General features: G+C 37.0%; 1 protein-coding gene across 1 annotated transcript in view; it reads right to left on the bottom strand.

The window, feature by feature from the left end:
• Window positions 1-21193, bottom strand: part of LRP2 (LDL receptor related protein 2) — a 190065-nt gene that overhangs the window by 93888 nt on the left and 74984 nt on the right. The window contains exons 16-27 of the mRNA XM_037523480.2: window positions 20876-21079; window positions 15794-15986; window positions 13118-13243; window positions 11751-11881; window positions 8978-9115; window positions 8348-8629; window positions 6932-7174; window positions 5489-5608; window positions 5267-5383; window positions 3037-3414; window positions 1626-1874; window positions 93-304 (exon numbers count right to left, since the gene is read on the bottom strand). Of these exons, the coding sequence (XP_037379377.1) occupies window positions 93-304; window positions 1626-1874; window positions 3037-3414; window positions 5267-5383; window positions 5489-5608; window positions 6932-7174; window positions 8348-8629; window positions 8978-9115; window positions 11751-11881; window positions 13118-13243; window positions 15794-15986; window positions 20876-21079 (2393 nt within the window). The remainder of the gene's footprint in view (window positions 1-92; window positions 305-1625; window positions 1875-3036; window positions 3415-5266; window positions 5384-5488; window positions 5609-6931; window positions 7175-8347; window positions 8630-8977; window positions 9116-11750; window positions 11882-13117; window positions 13244-15793; window positions 15987-20875; window positions 21080-21193) is intronic.

Consider the following 21193-nt stretch of genomic DNA (forward strand, 5'->3'; position numbering starts at 1 on the left):
CCAGGATAAGGTAGGGCCTTCTCTCACAGGTTATAGTAAATAGACAAAGACAGAGGAATTAGTCAGGCCTAAGTTAGTAGAAATGAACTTACTGCTTTTCTGTCTGTTCCATTTTGAAATGCACTCCAGATTTTCCCCTGAGTTCCATCAGACCAAAACACCCGATCACTGACTGAATCAAAATCAATAGCAACAATACGAGAATCTTCTTGAATAAGTGAATAGATATGTTGGAGCTGGGGAGTGATACTGTCAGCAACAATTTGGTTCTGACTTGCCACAAGTAAGAGTAGATTTTCAGATGCTGTCCAAGAGGAAAATGCAAAAATGTCAGTGATTCTGAGAGAAAACACAAAGTATCTCTTAAATTTGACGCAACACTTTTGGTAACAAAAAAGATGAAATTCCAAACTATAGTAATGGGGGGAAGTCCCCATAAAAATGATTTTAATCACTTCATTCCTTATTTTAATAGCTGATTTTCATATTTAAAAGTGCTTTTACATAAATATCTTTCTATATTTTCTTTGTCTAAAATGTCAACATGGAATGAGCTACACTTGCATTCTTCGTGTTACAGTAGTTACTTTTGTACTTTCCTTGTCATCCTTCTTAGACTGTAGGCTTCTTGATAATAAGAGTAGTGTCTTAAAAATTTTGTGTACCTCAAGGTATTCAGCTGTGGCAGAGACTTCTAATTGTCTTCCAAAATCTACTTTTCATCCTTTTTACTAATAATTCATGCCAAGATTTAGTGTGACACATCACCACCCAGCTAAAGACATTTCTCTGCACCCATTTCAGCTTGGAGAGACTATATGATGAAGCTCTGACCAATAGGATGTGAGCACAAAGGATATATCAAATTTCAGGTCACATCCTTAAAAGGAAGTTACTTGTCCTCCACTCTCTCTTTTCCTTTCCTACTTTCTGAAAGAAGACAAAGACTAGAGCAATACCACTGGATCCATAATGGAAAACAAGCAATGAGGATAAAGACCAAATTTAGCACCTGAGCCATTCAGGCTTCTACTTGAGAAAAAAATGAAACTGTCTATTTTGTATAAACCACCTTCCCTTGGTCACATATTTTACTGTTGATTTATCCTGTTTTCTTAAATTTTTATTGAAGTAACACTGGTTTATCACATTATATAATTTATAATTTGACATCTGTATATATTTCATCATGATCACCATAATGTGTCACTTTTAAATATATGGTTGTTTTTAATTAAGTTGAAATCAGCTATTGAGTTTGAATTAATATGACTGAATTGATTTCACTAAGCATGATATAAAGACATTTTAAATAATATGATATAGGAGTCATTTTTAAATAATATAAAAAACACTTGGATATTATTTAAAACAATTTTTTTAGAAATCATCTCTTGCCCATATGTGTTTTAACCTCTGTTTCCAAAAATACACCAAAATCTTTATGTGTATTCACTCATTTAATCCTCAGAAATTGAGGTTTTAAAGAGGCTCTATCCAGATTTGAGTCCATTTGATTCCTAATCAACACTGTCAATGCATACAATATGGCATTTTAATCTTAAGTTCTGGAGTGTGCTATTTACATTGGCTGGAGTCAGTTAACTTTCAAGTTCAGTCATTACCTGTAACTTTACAAGTCCTCTCATCAGAGTCTAACATGTATTCTTGATCACACCAACACCGAAATGAACCTCTCAAATTGTGGCAGTGCTGACTACAAAAGCCTGGAATATCACATTCATCTATGTCTTCACAGGTCTTAGAATCATTGGCGAGTAGGTATCCTGATGGACACAGGCAGTAAGCCCCAAAGGGCCCTTGAATACATGTGTGGGTACAGCCAGCATTGGAATTTAAGCAACTGTGTTGATCTAGAGTAAAGAAAGAAAATCACAAAGGCAGAATGTCAGCAATCAGCTCCTCTGGTTCACCCCATTGTAATATTTGTCATGAAGTCTTAGACCACCTTCAAGGTAATACCCAGGTAAGATGTAAGAGCAGCATTCACCTAGATGAGCTCTAAAGTCTATTCAGTGTCTGCTCTAGTTTGCTGAGGATTTACTATCCTTCACATCCACTGGAGTTGGACCCCTCTGTGCACTACACCTCTCTAGTTAACTCCATTTAGTGCAATGAAAGAGACTTGGGGAAATACCACTGACATCCAAAAACACATGTCATTGATAAAGATGCAAAGAGACTTAAATTATTACCCTCTTGCGTCCTGTCATTCTCCACCCATACAGAAATGAATGATAAGACTTTGACATTTAAGAGTAAGATATAAAAGTGAATAAATGGAAAACGAAAGAACAGAAGACACAGGTCCACTAACATGCCATCATTCTTACTCTCAGGGTGAGAACAGCAATGACTGAAATCACCCAAAGATAACTGAAATGCCTGTGGATACAAATGCCCTCTATTTCCATGTGTACTCTGACTTATTCATAAGTGTCAATACAGAACATACACTAGAAAGGGAAGCAAGTCAAAATGATTAGGACATTTTCAGCACAAGCACAACACATGTAAATATTTCACAGTCATACCTGGTGGAGGTTCATCTGAGAGTGAGCATTGATTAAAGAGGAAAGAAAGAAAGGACAGTAATTAGGATTACATGCCAATCATAGGATTTTAATCACAGTATACACAAATCCCCAGACTTCATTTGTTTTGTGGCAAGTTCTGATTGAAATTAGAAAATATTAAAGTTAGAAAAATTTGCGATCATATTACAAACAGAACCAAATTTAATTGAAAATCTAATGGCCTTATTTCATCTCATTTTCTAATTAATCAATGATACAAAAAGAAGTAAAAACACAGAACCAAGTGCAAAGAATTTAATGAGAAATATGATCCAGTGATTTATTTGAATTCCATAATGATTATCCCTACACAGATTTGAACTCATAAAAGAACTGAGATCCCTTTCTCAAAAGCTACATTGTGACTATGACAATGGTGATGCATAGCAGGCCACACAGAATGAATTCATGGCCAGTAAACTGTGGTCAGGAAACTTACTGCAAAGTGGGGACTCATCAGTCCCATTGGGGCAGTCAGAGATGCCATCACACACTGCAGTCAGATTCAAACAGATGTTAGAGCCAACGCAGTGCCATTGCCAACTGGGACAGTGAAAGGCCTGAGTAGGGCAGTCCTTCTCATCACTCATATCCCTGCAGTCATTGTCCCCATCACAGAGCCACATTTTGTTGACGCAGAGTCCATTGTCGCATAAAAAATGAGATGGAGGGCACGTTCTGGGGACACAGCCATGATGCTCATCGGATCCAGAGATGCAGTCTACGTGCCCATCACACTCCCAACCCCCCGGGATGCAGATACCATCTGCTTGGCACTGAAATTCATCTGGGTGGCACATGCCAGGAGGTCTGGATGCTAAGAGAAAAGCATAGGGAAAATGGGCTTGTGAATACAATAGTGCCTACTATATAACTCCTAGACTCACAAAAAATTATGTGAGGTTAATAATAGGTTGATAGTGACAGCTATGAGAAACCTAATATTAAAATCCAATATGGGGCCTCCCCGGTGGCGCAGCGGTTGAGCGCTGGGTTGCGAAGCTGCCCGCGGCCTCTGCGGCGCCGGTTCGATCCCCGGCTGCTCCCCGGCCACCAGAGGAGGGTCCCGCATGGCGCGCAGACCTCTCCTGCCGCCCGCTGCTCCCCTCAGCAGTGTACTTCGGTCCTTCTGCCTGCTCTGCTCTCCGCTCTGGCTCTGGTGAATTCTCTCACCCTCCCGCGCTTCTGACTGTACCCAGTGCGTGTATAAACAAAAACAAACAAATAAAGAAAGAAAGAAAGAAAACATGCCTCTATATATATAAAAAAAAATTAAAAAAAATAAAATAAAATAAAATCCAATATGATATAGGGTACTCTCCGATACAAAAATCTTTACATATTTAATTAGTCGATCTGAAAACAAACTGTGTCCTGCAGTTTGAATGTTCATTCAATTACAGATTAAATAATAAGAGATATCTCTCTTTCCTAAAGAATCAGAGAGCATTGCTATAGAGCCTAAATAGTCATTATTACTTTGAAGTCACGTGTGTGTTTAATATCAGATATTTGGATGTTATAATTTCCCTTCAAATGAGCTATATCCAATGAAACCAGCACACATTAAATAAACAAAGGATGACAGTAAATCTTTAATTTCTTGCAAACTCTTCACACACTACTCATCAAACAATCCTCAAAAGACAGATAAGATTGCTTGACAATTTCACAGGGGTAAAACCAAACTCCCTCCCAGAGACCTCATAAGTTAAGTCAGTGGCAATTAGTAGTTTACCCTCAGATCACAGAAAAATTCCATGTTTTCAATGTGAAATGGGGAAATCACTGATTAACAATTTTTGGGGTATGGCACATACCTATGAAGTATGTAAGCATTTTATTTCACTCCTCTTTTTATCCTTACATTTAAACACTTATTTTCTGATTGGGAAGGAGAATTGATAGAAAGCTGTATTTATGATCCAAAATACCATTATTCACAAATGACCCATCTCACTGAACATTCTCACAAATCTGAAATCTAGTTAACACACAAAAAGTGAGAGCCTGTAGAGATTACAAATCCATCAGACTTATTTTCCATGAAGCCCTCCCTGAATCACATGACTAGAAGGGATTTCTTTTCTTAGAAGTTCCAACTAATTTTATCTATATCATTTCTAAGTTCCTAGTAACTGTCTACTTGCTTTAATTATTCTCATTATTCTAATGATTCTCTTACTAGAACAAAGACAACAACCACTTATAACATCTTACTATCTACCCAACAAATAATAGTTGAAAGAACAAGTCCACTAGAGTCATATCAAGCACCTTATCTGTACCATGATTTGATCTTCTTTCTGAGGTTTAAAAGAAACTATTAAAATATCTTTCTAGATATATTAAGTCTCAAAAATGTGAAACCCACTAATTGGGGAAGTTGTAAGAAAAATATAGTTTGAAAAAAAATCTGAGAAATATTTAACCTACCTATAGGACTATATGAAAATGCTCATTTATACAACCACTTGATTTACTATTATAAATCATTACTTGATAATGCCTAGTCAACTTTATTACATGTTTAACACTGCCTTCATTCTTTGATAATACTTTGTAATTTAGGCCGCCCTCCCTCCAATTTGAGAGAAAATCTGTGGTAACACGAATTCTAGTAAAAATGAAATAATCTCTTCATCTGAAACACACTTGATGGTACTTACGACAGCTCATCTCATCAGAGTTGTCAGTACAGTCAAAAACACCATCACAGCGATATATGTTGCTAATACACCGATTCTCAGAGGCACATTTGAATTGTAAAGTAGTGCAATTAACAACTAAGAATGAAAAAGAAAAGAATTAGAAATTTTCTCCAGGAGAAAAATGAATAAACATTGAGACTTTACTAAACACCATCAATAAAAATAAAGCAATCCACTTACCACAGTCTTTCTCATCAGATCCATCAACACAGTCCTTGGATCCATCACAGACAAAAGATAAGTCAATACATCGATGGTCAGGGCACTGAAACTGACTAGATAGGCACATCTCTGTTGATCCTAGTGTCATTCGAAGACAAAACCAAGGGACAGTTTATTTCTTGTTCAATATGTACCAGAGCCAAACTGAAAAATGCTAAAGAAATAGATGTTATCTCAGTTGTATGCGTGTTCAAAATTCATTAAGTCTGCCACATTGCCAAAGAGCACTCAAAGCTAGAACCATTTTGGAAACAGGAAAAAAAAAGGTTATAGGGCACAGTCAAAACTGGGATTAGGCCTTAAAAGGCCATTCTTAGAAAATAAATATCACGGGCTTGGACTAGACTATATTTCATCAATACTATTAAGCTCATGACTCTCCACTATAGCCAAGCTATGGAGTCCAATTGAGCTGCATGGTAAGCATGAACATATGTCTCGAAGCAACAGTCAGTAGATCATGATAAGTAGATTTAATCCAAAGTCTAAGCAGAACAATCCTAAAACTCACAGTCCTACTTTACTAAAGAGACACAGCCTTAGAGTCAATTGTGCTGGCTGCCCTAAATGCAAAATCAAGCCATATGAAACATAAATGACTTATGACTTGTGAAAAGTGACTTGCTTAGTCATGTGACCAACACTAGAACTTAGTCCAGGGAAATGTGATCCATGAAAATAAAAAACGTAGAGGAAATCAGAACTGGCAAGATGAAAAACAGGTATCTAAGGTTACTAGGATGTTGTTCTAGCCTCTTTAGGATATTTCCTTTCACTTGTATCAAATAAAAAGAAAAAACAATAGCCAAATATTTAGTATACTTGCATGATTTAGGGGAAAAATTGTTCTAAATATATAACTGGTTGGGTGAGGGGTTTTTCTCAGCTTCTATCTGCATATTAAACTTCTGACACAGGGGCCTCCCTGGTGGGGCAAGGGGTTAAGGCAGAGCACTATGAAGCTACCCACAGCCACTGCAGCACAAGTTCAATCCCCAGCCAGGGAGGAGACCCACATGGTACAGCAGATCTTTCCTGACTCGCCCGCTGCTCCCCTTAGCAGTGTAATTCAGTCAATCTGCCTGTTCTGTTTCCCACTCTGTCTCTGGTGAATCCTCTCACCCCCCCCCCACCTCTGGCCTGTACCCCAGTACTTGTATGTATAAATAAATAAATCTTTAAACTTCAGACACAGTCTCTGATTTGTTTCCATAGAATTCAATATTTAAGACCCTAAACATCCTTTGTCTTTGCTCTCCTAGTCTACTGGCAGGTAGAACAGAGGTGGCTAAGATACAATGAAAATAGTGTGAGCCTTAAAGGAAAGTGTGCCAGGCTTACTGATGGATCAAAGCTATTTCCTACACTGATAACACCAAGAGAAACTAGTTTAAAACTGACCGCAATTAGTTTCATCAGATCCATCCCCACAATCGTTATCTGTGTCACACAGCCAGTTCCTTGGGATACACCGGCTATTATTACAGGTGAAGAGGGACTCATGGCAAGAAGTGGGGGCATGGGTGGGGCAGTTCTGCTCATCACTGCCATCTGCACAGTCATTGTGCTCATCACAGCGCCAATGTGCAGGGATGCACTCTCCTCCATGGCCACAGGTGAATGCTGACGATGCACAGGTATTATCTACAACAGAAACAAACTGGTCGTGATGACATTTGTTTCTGCAATCTTTTCAATGAGTTATTACCATGTAAAGGCCCAATCCTTTTTAATAGGAGCATTAGACAAACTAAGAATTGTAAAAGTTATCATCAACATCACCATCATCATCATTGGCTGATATTTATTTAGCACTTAATCATAAACAAGGTACTTTTATAAATGCCTTCAATATATTTTTCTCTCTTAATTTTCTCTCTTAATGGCTATAATACTGTAAGGTACATATAATTATCTGAATTTTACAGATGAGGAAACTGAGACTGAGGGATTTGGGAAACTCCTCAAGATCCATGTTGTAGTTGGTGTGCCTCGAAGGCCCATTCTTGGTTTCTAAGCTCTACTTTCTCCAATCATCACCACAAACAATCTATAGTAATATTGAAAATGGGTGAACTGAAAAAATGCAAGTTGATACACTATTCAGGTAAAAATTAGCCCTTTTAGAAACAGAAAGATAATACAATAAAGGAAAGAAATTTTAGAAATTTTAGGAAAAAGTACAAATGGGTATTTTTATTTTCAAATCTATCATTTGTCTCTTTAAAACACAGGTTATTATTACTTTAACCTCACCTTGATAGAGATCTCTGAAATACCAACTGTCCTCTTTTCTAAATCTTATTCTAATGGAATACTTTTGTCTTCTACAATAATATTCACTAGTCTACAAATTTTCTAGATTGAATTCATATCAAAAGTACAATGTAAAGGTTAAAGCCTCTATTTCACTCCTAATTTACACCAAATAGGGGGAAAACATAGCACATGAGATTTTTCAAAAGCTATTATTGCTAGTATCTATTCTGTTAAACTATTCTCTCAGATAATAAAGATTATATCCAATTTATTTTGATTTTGAGTTGCCAAGATGTGATAACTGTTTCTTAGACTCAACACCCAAGGTCAGAGAGAAATTTTATTAAAGATAATCCAAATCAATGCTAGAAATCATTTGTAACATTGTCTGTGAATAATATTTATTGCCTTCTTCCTAAAAGCTTTGGAGTACAGGAACAAGTAGGAAATCTATTGTAAAAGATTTTTCCCAGAGAGGTAGCCCCGAACTCTTTTTTAAATGCATCTCTTTCTATTCTACTAATTCCAGAAAGTTTGTCCAGTGTATAAATCACTTACTAAATGTGCCACACAGATGTTCGTCACTATTATCGTGACAGTCATTGACTCCATCACAGCGGAAATGATTAGGCACACATTTGCCATTGTCACAGAGGAAGGATGAAGAGCCACACAGCTCAACGGGTGGTTCATGGGTCTGGTCTTCCACACATGTCAAGTGATTGGAAGTCAGCCTCATTCCATAAGGGCAACCACAAACCCGCTGGAAATTTGGCACTGGGAAGCAGAAGTGGCTGCAGTCACCATTCGGGTGGGTGGGCCGATTACAGTAGTTAGAACCTGAAAAAGCAATGTCCTTAGATAATAAGTGATGCACATCTCCATTAGGTTTGGTTTGTCATGAAAAACAAATGGGAACAAACATTTTTCAGACTCAATACTAAAAAGTAGCATACTCTTAGAAACTAGCATGCAAAATGCAACATTCAGTTAAACAAAGGTGTTTTTCCCGACAATTTTAGGATTTGCAGAGTTAAACAGAGATTTTAAGTCACATTGTTAAGTGATTTGTGTTACAGGAATATAAAACTATCAGGGGTTACATTAAATAATAGGTACTTGAAGGAAAAAGGAGCCACCATGTTAAATAAATGCATCAATATAAAAGAGCATGGCCATCTCACTCACCAGTCTGAGTGTTGGCATCATATGATTTCACATGCATTATACGTCTGATGCCACTTCGGATAACTGTCATATCTCCACCATTCATTTTCCTGACTCGAACAATAGCACCCAGTCTCCAGTCAGTAAAAAATACAAAGTCTAAGAAGGAACACAGAAGATGAGTATTTTTGGTCACACCTCACTTACAAATCACTTGGAAAAATGCAATAGACCTGCGAGGCTTCTTGCAAATGTGAGCTTTTCTTCTACAGATCTGCAATGTGTTTCTGTAATCATTTTCTATGATTACATTACATCCAATGATACCAGAGTCCAGGTTCAGACAAGCATGTATAGAGTATAGTGATGAAACTTAATAACAATTAGGTTTAGACTTCTATGGGTAAAACTAAAAATAACCTCAAGCTAGGGCCTCCCCTGGTGGCACAGTGGTTGAGTGCTGGGCTGCGAGGCTGCCGGCAGCCTCTGCAGCACCAGTTCATTCCCTGGCCGCTGGCGAGGGTCCCACAAAAAATAAATAAATAAATAAATAAATAACCTCAAGGTAATTGAATAACGGAGTGTAGATGGTGCTACACAGGTGGGAACTTAAAGCACTAAGTGGGAACTTAGAGCACTAACTTCTAAGTGGGAACTTAGAGCACTAACCTGCTGAGTGCTCTGAGGCAAATACTTCTAGTAAATTTCAGGAACTAGACTAAACCATCTCTGAGTGCCTTTCCAGGTCAAACATTCCACATGTCATGTCTTAATGAGAACATGAATTGTTTTAATTCAACTCTAATTAAAGAAGCTGTTGAAAAGGAAGGGTCAGCTCAAACCCAAAAGAAATTTTCAGTGTATGTTTGGAGATCAATAAAATCATCCACAGAAGTGTGCCTATACTGACAATCACAATACTGTTCCATGAAACTTAAATGGTAACATAGAGGTAGTGCAAGATTCTAAACATTAGAAATCAAATCATATTCACTTTACACTCACTACCAAATCAGGAAAGTAAATATACATGTTTCAACAGAGTTTTTAAAAGAAAGGATTGAATCCAAGTGGATTTTCTCTTAAACAATAGCTGAACTAACAAAAAATCACAACTAAACAGAAAATGTCTAAGAGGTCACTAACTTTTCATTAATTGCACTATCAATAATCTAATCAATAACTAATCAAGTTATACAGACTAACTGGTAATATTTTAATTCTCAGTAAGGTATCTTACAATACTTAAACAGATAAGGATTTCAACATGCTGTCCAGCTCGTGTGGTGCACAGATAGTCAAGCAGTTCTAATCTTTCATTAAAAAGATGCATAATTTCCATTGTGTTGTGTAATAAAGAACTTTCTATAAAAAATTCAAAATGAAGGGCAGCGTCAGAAGAAACTAGCTGTTGTTACTATTATCATTATTTCTTCAATTTTGTGAATGTTTCACTGTGCTCAATTTTTGTCATACTGATGGAACCAAAATGTAGTGAAACCACCTCTATTCAACTCCAAAAATATTCCCAAAAAACGTAAGAAAACTTTACATTCTTAATAATGTTGCTACTTGACAGCAAATAGCCTGTGTCTGACATCATTAGTGAAAAGGGAGTGAATGTATTGGGGCTGGGAGAAATGAATATTTATAATTGACTCATCTTATCAAAAATCTCACAAGAGCATTTTTAAAATATTTTTAAATACCATCCACTCCTCCACAAATAAATAGACAGCAGGATGGAATAGGCAATATATTTACTATTCATTCCACACTATGTGTGCAAGAAAGCCTTTGATTTATAGTCAATTTCTAGTTTTTGAAAGCACAATGCTAAATACTCAGAATAAGAGATTTTAACAAGCATATGTATATGAATAGGACCTTTGGTGAGTCACTGAACAGCAACCCTCTTACTAGACTAAGTATGGTTTGTCAGGCAGAACCAAGATAGGTGTAGTCCCTCTTCTCTCAGCCTGGCACTTCAGTGCAGTGCAGTGGCTACAGAAACTTTGTTCAAGATTAAACAAATCCAGTATTAAACTACATTCTTAATCCCAGCAACTCAACTCACAACAGCATGCCTATCCTGAAGAGGGATGTTGGGAGAAGGAAAACTGATACATTGGTGTGATTTTGTTATTGCAGTATCCCAGAATCTCTTGCTCCCAACAATTTTAACAAGTAGCATTAAATTATTTGGAAAGGCTGATGAAAAAAAACAACAAAGACTTGCTGTACTTCACAAGCCATATCCTAACAAGTCTGTGTAACTAAGGTTCTGTCACATACACAACATTGTAACTACAAAACTTCAGTCATTCAGTGAGTATACAATTGATGACAGGTGCAATCATTTTTCCACAAGGACTGTGAAGGTCTTTCCAATATCAGAAAATGAAATTCTACAATAGTTACTTCAGACAACTCTTTTTATTTTATTCTTGAAAATGATGAAGGCAGTAATTTGCTATTTCCTCATAGGACACTTATACCACAGAGTATCTGGGATATTAAACTGTATAATTTTATAAAATATAATCTACAAAGTGTTATACCTATACCCATATCAATGGTTAATATTATCTAAAAGTGCCCGACACCAAAATACATTCTAAAAGTAAGAATCAGTCAATAAACCAAATGTTTGTTTATACAGAATAGCATTTTTTCCATTTTTTGTATGCTAAAGTGACCAGCTTTTCTGGAGTTATGAGATGACCAAATGAGTCTTCTGTTACAATTTGCAAAATATAAAAACACCACACAGTTCTATTGCTTCAAAATTTACCTTCAAAGACAGTGAGTCCAAATGGATGTGTCATCTGCTGTATATGGTCCAGGGTCCTTCTATCTAAACCATCAAAGGTGCTGTGCTCAATTTTATCAAAAAAGGCATCCACCCAGTATAATCGTAAAGCACTAAAATAATAAAATACTTAGTTATCTGTTATTCAGAAACCAGAAAAGAACCCTATACTCTGAGGTCATTCAAAAACAGTATGATCAGAGGACACATTTATTAAACAAAATTTTTAAAATTTAAATTATATTCAATAAATTTTAATAATTTTATGATTTTCTTTCCTTCCTTTCTTCCTTCCTTCTTTCTTTCTTTCTTTCTGATTAACTTTTTTAATGGGTTTTTTTTTATGGTTAACTCTTTTCATAGACTATATTGTTCTGACATTTTTTCCAGATGCGTATGTTACACTCACTTTCCACAAAACCACACTTGCCCATATCATAAAGTGATTTTCAATAAACTGCTTTAGAAAGCTTCTTGCGAAATCAACACGCTATGAAAAATGTTGATAGTAACCAATATTTTGAAATTTTTTTTTTTTAAAGATTTAATTGTTTGTTTATACATACAAGCACCGGGTACAGTCAGAAGTGTGGGAGGGTGAGAGAATTCACCAGAAGAGGGAGCAGAGAAGGCAGAAGGACCGAAGTACACTGCTGAGGGGAGCAGCGGGCGGCAGGAGAGGTCTGCACGCCATGTGGGACCCTCCTCCGGTGGCCGGGGAGCAGCCGGGGATCGAACCGGCACTGCAGAGGCTGCGGGCAGCTTCGCAACCCAGCGCTCAACCGCTGCGCCACCGGGGAGGCCCAATATTTTGAAATTTTATCAGCGTTTTTAAATCAACATTTGAAAGGTTCAATGTATTTTTTTTCTCTCCCACAAACTACTTAGGTAATTTATATCTGTAACTTTTTTTACTCTGTTACCTCTTCTTGTATTCCTAGATAGTTCAATGTTTTGAGAACTGTAACATATATCAAAAATTCTCCAAAAGTGCATTTAGGCAAATATAAATTTTTTTGCTAATTGATGAAGATTTCCTAACCCAAAATGCCCTGTGGACTAAATTACACATCACCTGCACTTCATCAATCTCTAACCTATTTCAAATGGGGCTTGGATTTGCCTCCTCCATGCTGACCTTCCTCCGAATATTCAGGAAAGCATTAGCTTTTGTCCCAGCAGAAACCGCCAACTATGTTTGTATTCTACATCCTCTCCCGTCACCAATGACATTAAAATATCTGAGGGTGAGTAGAATTAGTTTCCTCACTCCATCATAATACATATATTGCCTCCTATGTATTCCACAGTAAGTGGGAACTCAGGAATTCAGAATGGTTTCTACTTACCCCCAATCAATGGCCAGCCCATTGGGCCATCCAAGAGTAGTGTTTACTATAGGCAAAAGGTGAGATCCATCACACCATGCTCTCATAATTTTAGCAGGACGGAACCAATCAGTGAAGAATATATATCTAGAAAAAGAGGGATTAAATCAAAGATATTAACACTGAGACAAACTACAGGATTTAGAGAGAGATGACACAAACCTAGATTCTCTAGACACTGAGAAATTTATTTCATTATCGGTATATGTTAGAGGATTTACACAGAAAAAAAAAATGCTTATTAGCATATTTACACCTGATTTAATTCTTAATTGGAAGCTCAGCTATCAGGGCTCCATAGTAGCCTAGGGGTTAAGTCTCAGTGCTATTACAATTATAGCCTGAGTTTTATCCCTGGCCAGGGAGCTAACCCACATGGCACAGCAGACCTCTCCTGTCTCACCCACTGCTCCCCTTAGCAGTGTATTTCAGTTAATCTGCTTGTTCTGCTCCCCACTCTGTCTCTGGTGAATCCTCTCACCCCTCTGCACCTCTGACCTACACCCCAGTTCTTCTACACACACACACACAAAAAGTTCAGCTACCAACATATAATCAAACTTACAAACAAATGGCATTAAAATGGACATCCAGAACTGAGAAGATCTGTTCTAGACTTGAGGATCTAAAACTATTGAAACCAGGTAGATTCTTTGAAAAGAAACAGGCAACACTTTTAAAACTCCATGTTGCTGAAATGACAATAAACTTAAGAACAAGAAAACAGATTTACAGATTTTAATCTCTCTTATCTCTAGTTTGTTCTTAGTCATCCTCTATAAGGAATTGTTAAATTTTCAGGAAAGTCTTTCATGCCTGAAGAAGAATGCATACAAATCAAACAATATATTATCCAAGCCTAGTGGGCACAGGAGAAAGCTTCATAAGAAGCTTTAGGAAAGAAAATTAGCCCTTTCCAACATGCAACTTTCTGAAATGTGATTAATTTAATATTATCTTAAATCATTAAAAAAAAAATTTAACAGCTTTTCAAAACCAAACACCAAGATTTATTTTAAGATAAATTCATTAGGAAATCAACTATTTAACTACAAATAAGGCAACAAAATTTCTCACCAGCAATGTCATCATTTTTTAAATGTTTGTTTTATCACAAGGAGAAAACTAAAATATAAAACTACTCAGCTATAAAAAAAGATAAAATTCTGTTATTAGCAACAATGGATGTAGAGGGCATTATGTTTAGTGAAATAAATCAGAGAAAGGCAAACATGGTATGATTTTATTTATGTGTGGCATAAAAAGAAACCCCAAAAATGAACTAAATAAAACAAAATAAACCATAAGATCAAATTAATGGTTTGGGGAAGGGTATTAGTCGGGAAGAGAGTGGGGGTGGTGTTGTAAATCAGGTAAATGAGGTTAATTTTATGGTAAGGGATAGAATTTTAGTTGTGAACCTAATGTAGTATATATAGACCTTGATTTATAATGATGCACACCTGAAACTTACATAATGTTATAACTTAATGTTACTTCAATTTAAAAAAAATGTTTAAATAACATAAAATAGACACTAGAAGGAGCCTCCGTGGTGGCACAGAGGGTTGAACATAGCCCTGTGAAGCTGTCTGCAGCCTCTGCGGTGCAGTTCGATTCCCAGCCGTCCAGAGAGAGTCCCACATGGTGCAGCAGACCTCTTCTGTCTCGTCCACTGCTCCCCTCAGCAGTCCTTTCAGTCTGTCTGCCTGTTCTGCTCCCCACTCTGTCTCTGGTGAATCCTTTTACCCTCCTGCACCTCTGGCCCGTACCCCAGCTCTTGTATAAATAAAATAAATCTTTAAAAAAAAATAGACACTCTAAAAGCAGTATGCAGAGTTGTTAGATCCACAGGCTTTGCATTAAGACAGGCCTTGAATTTGAATATTAACTATTGCTTAATAGCTATAGGTCCTTAAGCAAGTTATTTTATCTAAGGCTTGATTCATTATCTCTAAGACATGTATTTATATCTATATATATCACTCACAAACTAGCTTTTGTATTGCATGAGGTTATATATGTAAAGGGTTCACTATTAGTCCTCTGCGAATCAGACTTTAGCGAATTACCAGTCATCTTTTTTTCAATTATTCCATTCAAATATGACTACCTAACTCAGTCTTGTTCCAAATAAACATGTTAGCTATTAAACATATTTAAATCAGGTCAGAAACTAGAATGAATATTGGAATGCTTTTTTTGTCTGACACCATCAATTATGGAATGGTTAAATATGAAACTTTTTGAAATGAGAGACTTCATTCTGAAAACTACTGAATGATTAAAGTTTTGTTAAGTTTTATATCAATATACTACAGCAGGAAAAGAATATTAATCTTTCCTGATAAATCTCCTGGCCAGTTATTCCTTCCCTACTGAATATGTATTACATTATTTAATCCTTGGCAACTGCGGGGAAAAAAAAAACAAAACAAAACTGGGAATGTCCAAACATAGGAGAAAGTTTTTTTGAAGTAGGTAAAGTAATTACTTAAACTTATGCTAAAGGGATAAAATATAAGGTAATTTCAATGTATATAGTTTAATTTATATTTGCTGAACTTGCCAAATACTTACAGTCATCTTTCAATGGCTTTAAAAGACCTACCTTCAAACTCTCAGAAAAACACTTACCCAGCAACAGGATGAACTACAATTGATCGTGGGTTATTTAAATTCTGGATTATTTGGCGCCTGGATTTATCAGTTAGCCTCATGACACTGACATCCCTATAAAAAGCATCTGTCCAGTAGAGATTCTTTGAAATCCAGTCAAAAGTCAAACTTTCAACACTTTCCACCTTGTTAGCTGTGAGAATTTCTCTTCCTGCAATCAAATTATGGACATATTTCAAGCTAAGCATATTTTGTAAGATACACATTGTCCTACTGTAACATATTTAAATTTTGTTTCATATTTTTGAACATATTTCAGTAACATATGTAGAATTCTTTTTAAAAAATTAAACTGCTGAGCAACAACATGAGATAAACCAAGTATCTATCCATTCCCCAAAATTTGGATCTCAAAGAATAGATATGATTCTGATAAACAGCCCCAGGAGTGGTATGGCCTGGATTTACTCCCTTGTTCAACCTTCCAGAAAAAATTTTTTCATTGCAGAACATCTGAAGAAGAGATACCTGAGTTCACATACTCACAAACACTACCCACAGACAGCTCTGATAAGCTGACACTGCCAGGTACTACCAGGGGGTATCTCTGATGCATTACCGCCCAACCCTCTCCATCAACAGTTTTTCATAGACACAAAGTTGCCAAGTTTGGAAAAGACCAGCAAAGATACCAGAAAGAAAATTAAAAGTAGGTACAAGAGGGAAAAAAAGACCACTTTCCTCTTTGTAAAATTTTCAAGCCTCCCCCTAACCCTCAGGCCTTTTTTTCTTTTTCCACTAAAGAAAATCTGAACCAAATAAATCACATCTCTTTCTTGTGAAGTAGAAAGGAAAAAAATCAGGTGCTTTTCCCATTATTTATTCAGCAAATTGTTAAAAGAAAACCCTCTCTGTGCTCAGCATCACAATAGATATTTAAGAAGCATGATATCGCCAACAATATTAATATAAATAGCTTACAATGAGCACTTACTATCAACTGGGAACTGGACCCAGTATTTTATATGGATTCATCCATCCTCACAATAGCAACTCACAATACATATAAGGAACTTGAGGCATAGAGAAGTTGAAGCATCTTGACAGATGTGGACATTTCCTCCAACGTATATATAATAAAGTGGGAAAGAGAGGAGGAAGCCTAATTAGGTCAAGAGGCAAAAATTAAAGAGTCGTGGATGCTGTGATGGTGGTGGGCACCAGGCAGCAGGTGGCATGAAGGAACAGGCTCAGGATGGAGCACATAGGAAGGTGGAGGTCTAGGTGGAGATTTCCCAAAGAAAATGGCAAATCTGGGGAACTTCACATACTCCAGAGCACAGCTAGAAGTTAATGAGCTAATGATAGAGGCCAAGAAAAGGAGAGGGAAAAAGGGTGAGAGAGAGAGAGAGAGAGAGAGAAATTCAGGTGACCACCAGATTTCTAAGGGTAATGGGGAAGAGAAAGGCATGAAGTCTATGAGAAATAGGAGGAAGGCATGATGACGTCTCTGAGAAATAGCAATATGTTTAGACATATTGCTTTTGAGGTGATTGGGGTATATACCTAGGTGAGATCCCAAAGGGCAGCTAGTGCTGAGCCTCAGAAAAAGAGCTTGGATCACCTGCAAGAAGTCTTCCCTGACCTTTCTCTCATTCCTCATCTTAGGAGGGAAAACGTTCCAAAATGCTCTATCATAAGTCTCCCAACACTGATTTATTATCGCTAACTAGATGGTAATTAAAAAATATGAAATGTGTGAAATTCTGCTGAAAATGCAGAAGGAAAGAGGACCCATATTGAACACTAAAGATCAGTTCTGTATAGGATGGGCAAAGAGAAAGACCTTTAAGGAATACTAGAAAGAATGGTCAAGAAATATAAAACACTTTAAGAAGATGACTAAAGTACCAAAGACAGAGACTGAAAGCTCTTAACAAAGAGGTTGGAGGTGACTGGGATGACAGGGTTTCCAGAGATCTTACAGCCAAATTCCTTAAGTAAGGAATAAGTGAGAAATGTGGAAATAGGGAGAGCATAAAGCAATCTTTCAAGAAGTTTGCCCATGAAGTGAAGTAGAGAGAGGGCTGGAACTGAAGAGTAGAAGGATGGGTGAGAATGGATCACTGGGGACATCAGTAAAAATAATAATAATAATAATAATTTTGAAAAGAGAAAGGATAATCGTTGGAGAATACTGAAAGTTTCATTCAGTCAATCTTGAGTTTTGTTTTTAAACACTCATTTTCTGTATATTCATTGACAATATTCTCACTTGAAAGAGCAGAGCAGTGTAATCCATTCTTCACTACAACATGGAGTGTTTAAACACTGACTATAAGAATATTTTAAAAGGTAAACTGCTCATAATGTGAACTTGAAATTAATTAAAAAAAAAAAACATAATGAGAATTCCAGTTTGACAAAGTAAGGGAAGCTGGCCTGTGAGGGTATCTATAGGAGACAATTGGTGTGCAGCTTAGAAACCAAATACTGCCTTTTGATAAGAGCTCAAATTGATTGGAATATTCAGAAAAATATGTGGCGGCCTCTACATAGATGGATGTCAGCCTTCCCTCTCTCAGCATTTAGAGAGTTACCACCCCCTACTCCCTGTCTCTTCCAAAGTGTGTGTAGATCTCTCATCATATACTTATTCAGCAGGATCTGATTCTGCAGAAGGCAGCAGTGAGCAACCGAGGGACTTAGTAAATAGTTGTTACAAGAAGCAATTAGAATTCTGGTCCCTCCCAGGCCCTGACCTTCTGTGCCACTTCCCTCCATCTATGTTCTCAGTCACACCAGAGAGAATTTCTTCTCTGGAGGAACAAAGGCAGTAAGGCTGTGGGATCAGAACATGATGCACAATGGAAGCTCAGGGTGGACACAGAACTGAGTACAGGGGGGTGATGTGAATACTGAACTGATGGGTCCTCTACTCCCTGTTTCTTGTACTGCCAGCTATGCCTCTCTGCTTCCCAAATCTAGAAGGATAATGGAAGTACCTACTAAGGAAAAATTAGCTATCTCCAGAAAAGAATGAAAATAAGCAACAAGAAAAAGGTCACATACATAGACATGGTGTTTCTAAATGGCACTGGACTCTCAACAAGATACTAAACACAGTGGAGCAATGTCTTCAAGCTTCTGAAATAAAATTTCACCCTACAACTCTATACCCAGACAAATCATCAAAGAGAGGGCCAAGTAAAAACACTGTCAGACATTCAAAGATTCAAACAATATGCCACCCTACCCATTCTTCATAAGAAGCTACTATATAATGTGTTTCAGCCAAGTAAGTTAATAAATCTGGAAATAAAAATGACTTGCCAGAAACAGAAGATCCAGGGAAGCTGAAAGACAAAAGCAATGTACCATATCCAGAAAGTAATGAGTCCCAAAGGAAACAAGGGATTTCAACCACAGGGGAAAAAAATTATATCATTTGCATTAGATGATAAATAGAGAGATACATAGATAGATAGATAGATAGATAGATAGATAGATAGATAGATAATTTGAGAGATAAGTTGGAGCACTTGGTGAAAATATATAATAATTTTATAGAAAAGTAAGCAAATAAAAATCGAGCAATTGTTAATTTCCAGGGAAAAAATTTAAAAAAATCATTCAAGAAATGCCATCACAGAATACTAGCTGTCTTAACGAAAAATAACATTATATTTATATCAGTCATGTAAATAGTCACTATTAACTTAATCAAGCTGAGAATCTAATTAACTTAATCAAAATCACAATCTAATTCTTTTAGAGATAATGAGGGAGAGAATTTGGGGGAGAGAAATGCTAAATAATAAAATCTTCATGGATAACAAAGAAATAAATATCTAAAATGACTTATCAAGAAATAGTTTAAACAAAGTATTTAGAAACATGGAGACAAATAATGAAGGAACAGCTAAAAAAAATGGCAAGCAATTACCTCTGTAATGCAGGTTTGGGTTGGGGGTAGTGTGGAGCAGTGTAACATGGTTTTTCATTGACAACAACTATAGTAATAGTTGACATTTATTGACTATTTCAGGCATTATTCTAGGTGTTTTTCATTTATTAGTCCAAATTAAGTTAAGGGAAAGTATTCTTTTTAACTTAATTTTCCTTAATTCTTAAGGAAAACAATAGATTTCTTTTCCTAACTTAAAAGTATATTGTAAGCTTAGCATTGTGGGACCAGGAAAAAGACTAATTATAATAAAGTAAAAATCAAAATCAACAAGTAACTGTAAACCAGAGACACACTACAGGGGGAGGAGGGAGTAGGATCAAAACAAGGGGGGGGGGAATTATATGGTGAGTATAACCAAGATGAAAATACATACATTGTGCAAAAATGAAAAATGATGTAAAAAATATATAAAATTTAAAAAAAAGTCTATTAAAAAAAATGAATGCAGGGCCTCCCCAGTGGCGCAGCGGGTTGAACGTAGAGCCGTGAAGCTGTCCGCAGCCTCTGAAGCACCAGTTTGATTCCCAGCCGTCTAGGGAGCTGCCCACATGGCGCAGCAGACCTCTCCTGTCTCACCCGCTGCTCCCCTCAGCAGTGTTTTCGGTCTGTCTGCCTGTTCTGCTCCCCGCTCTGTCTCTGGCGAATCCTCTCACCCTCCCGCGACTCCGGCCTGTACACCAGCTCTTGTATAAACAAAATAAATATTGGGGCCTCCCCCGTGGCGCAGCGGTTGAGTGCTGGGTTGCAAAGCTGCCCGCAGCCTCTGCAACGCTGGTTCTATCCCCAGCTGCTCCCAGGCCACCAGAGGAGGATCCCACATGGCGCGCAGACCTCTCCTGCCGCCGGCTGCTCCCCTCAGCAGTGTGCTTCAGTCCTTCTGCCTGCTCTGCTCCCTGCTCTGGCTCTGGTGAATTCTCTCACCCTCCCGCTCTTCTGACTGTACCCAGTGCTTGTAGAAATAAATAAATAAATAAATAAATCTTTTAATTAATAGATAAATAAATCTTTTGATAAATAAATAAATAAAATATTTAAAGAAATGAAATGAATGCAAACTCTGATTGTGGAGATGAGCAGTATTATTACTGAAAATGGACAAAAGATAAAAAAAAGTTAAGATCCTTTCTCACCCGTGCCATCAATTTTTTGTTTGTAAATCATTTTTTTCGATATGTCTGAAAAAAAGATAGTGTTCTCCTGGGCATCGAAATCCAGCCCAACAAAGAAAGAAGGACTTCCTGTCACTGGAACCATGACATCTTCCTGGGTAGAAAGATTGAACGGAATCCCACGAACACTCACTTCAGATGAAAAAATCAAGAAATGCTTAACAGCTGTAGGAAGAAAAACACAGTGCAATTAGTCCCGGCATGGTTCTTACTTTCTCCAAATTCTGGAGACATTACTAATACATCCATAAAGCAGACTTTATAATTCTGAAATAAACA

This window comes from Talpa occidentalis, unplaced genomic scaffold (genome assembly GCF_014898055.3).
Source record: "Talpa occidentalis isolate TD23 unplaced genomic scaffold, MPIMG_talOcc4v2.1 talOcc4.3, whole genome shotgun sequence".
Taxonomy (NCBI): domain Eukaryota; kingdom Metazoa; phylum Chordata; class Mammalia; order Eulipotyphla; family Talpidae; genus Talpa; species Talpa occidentalis.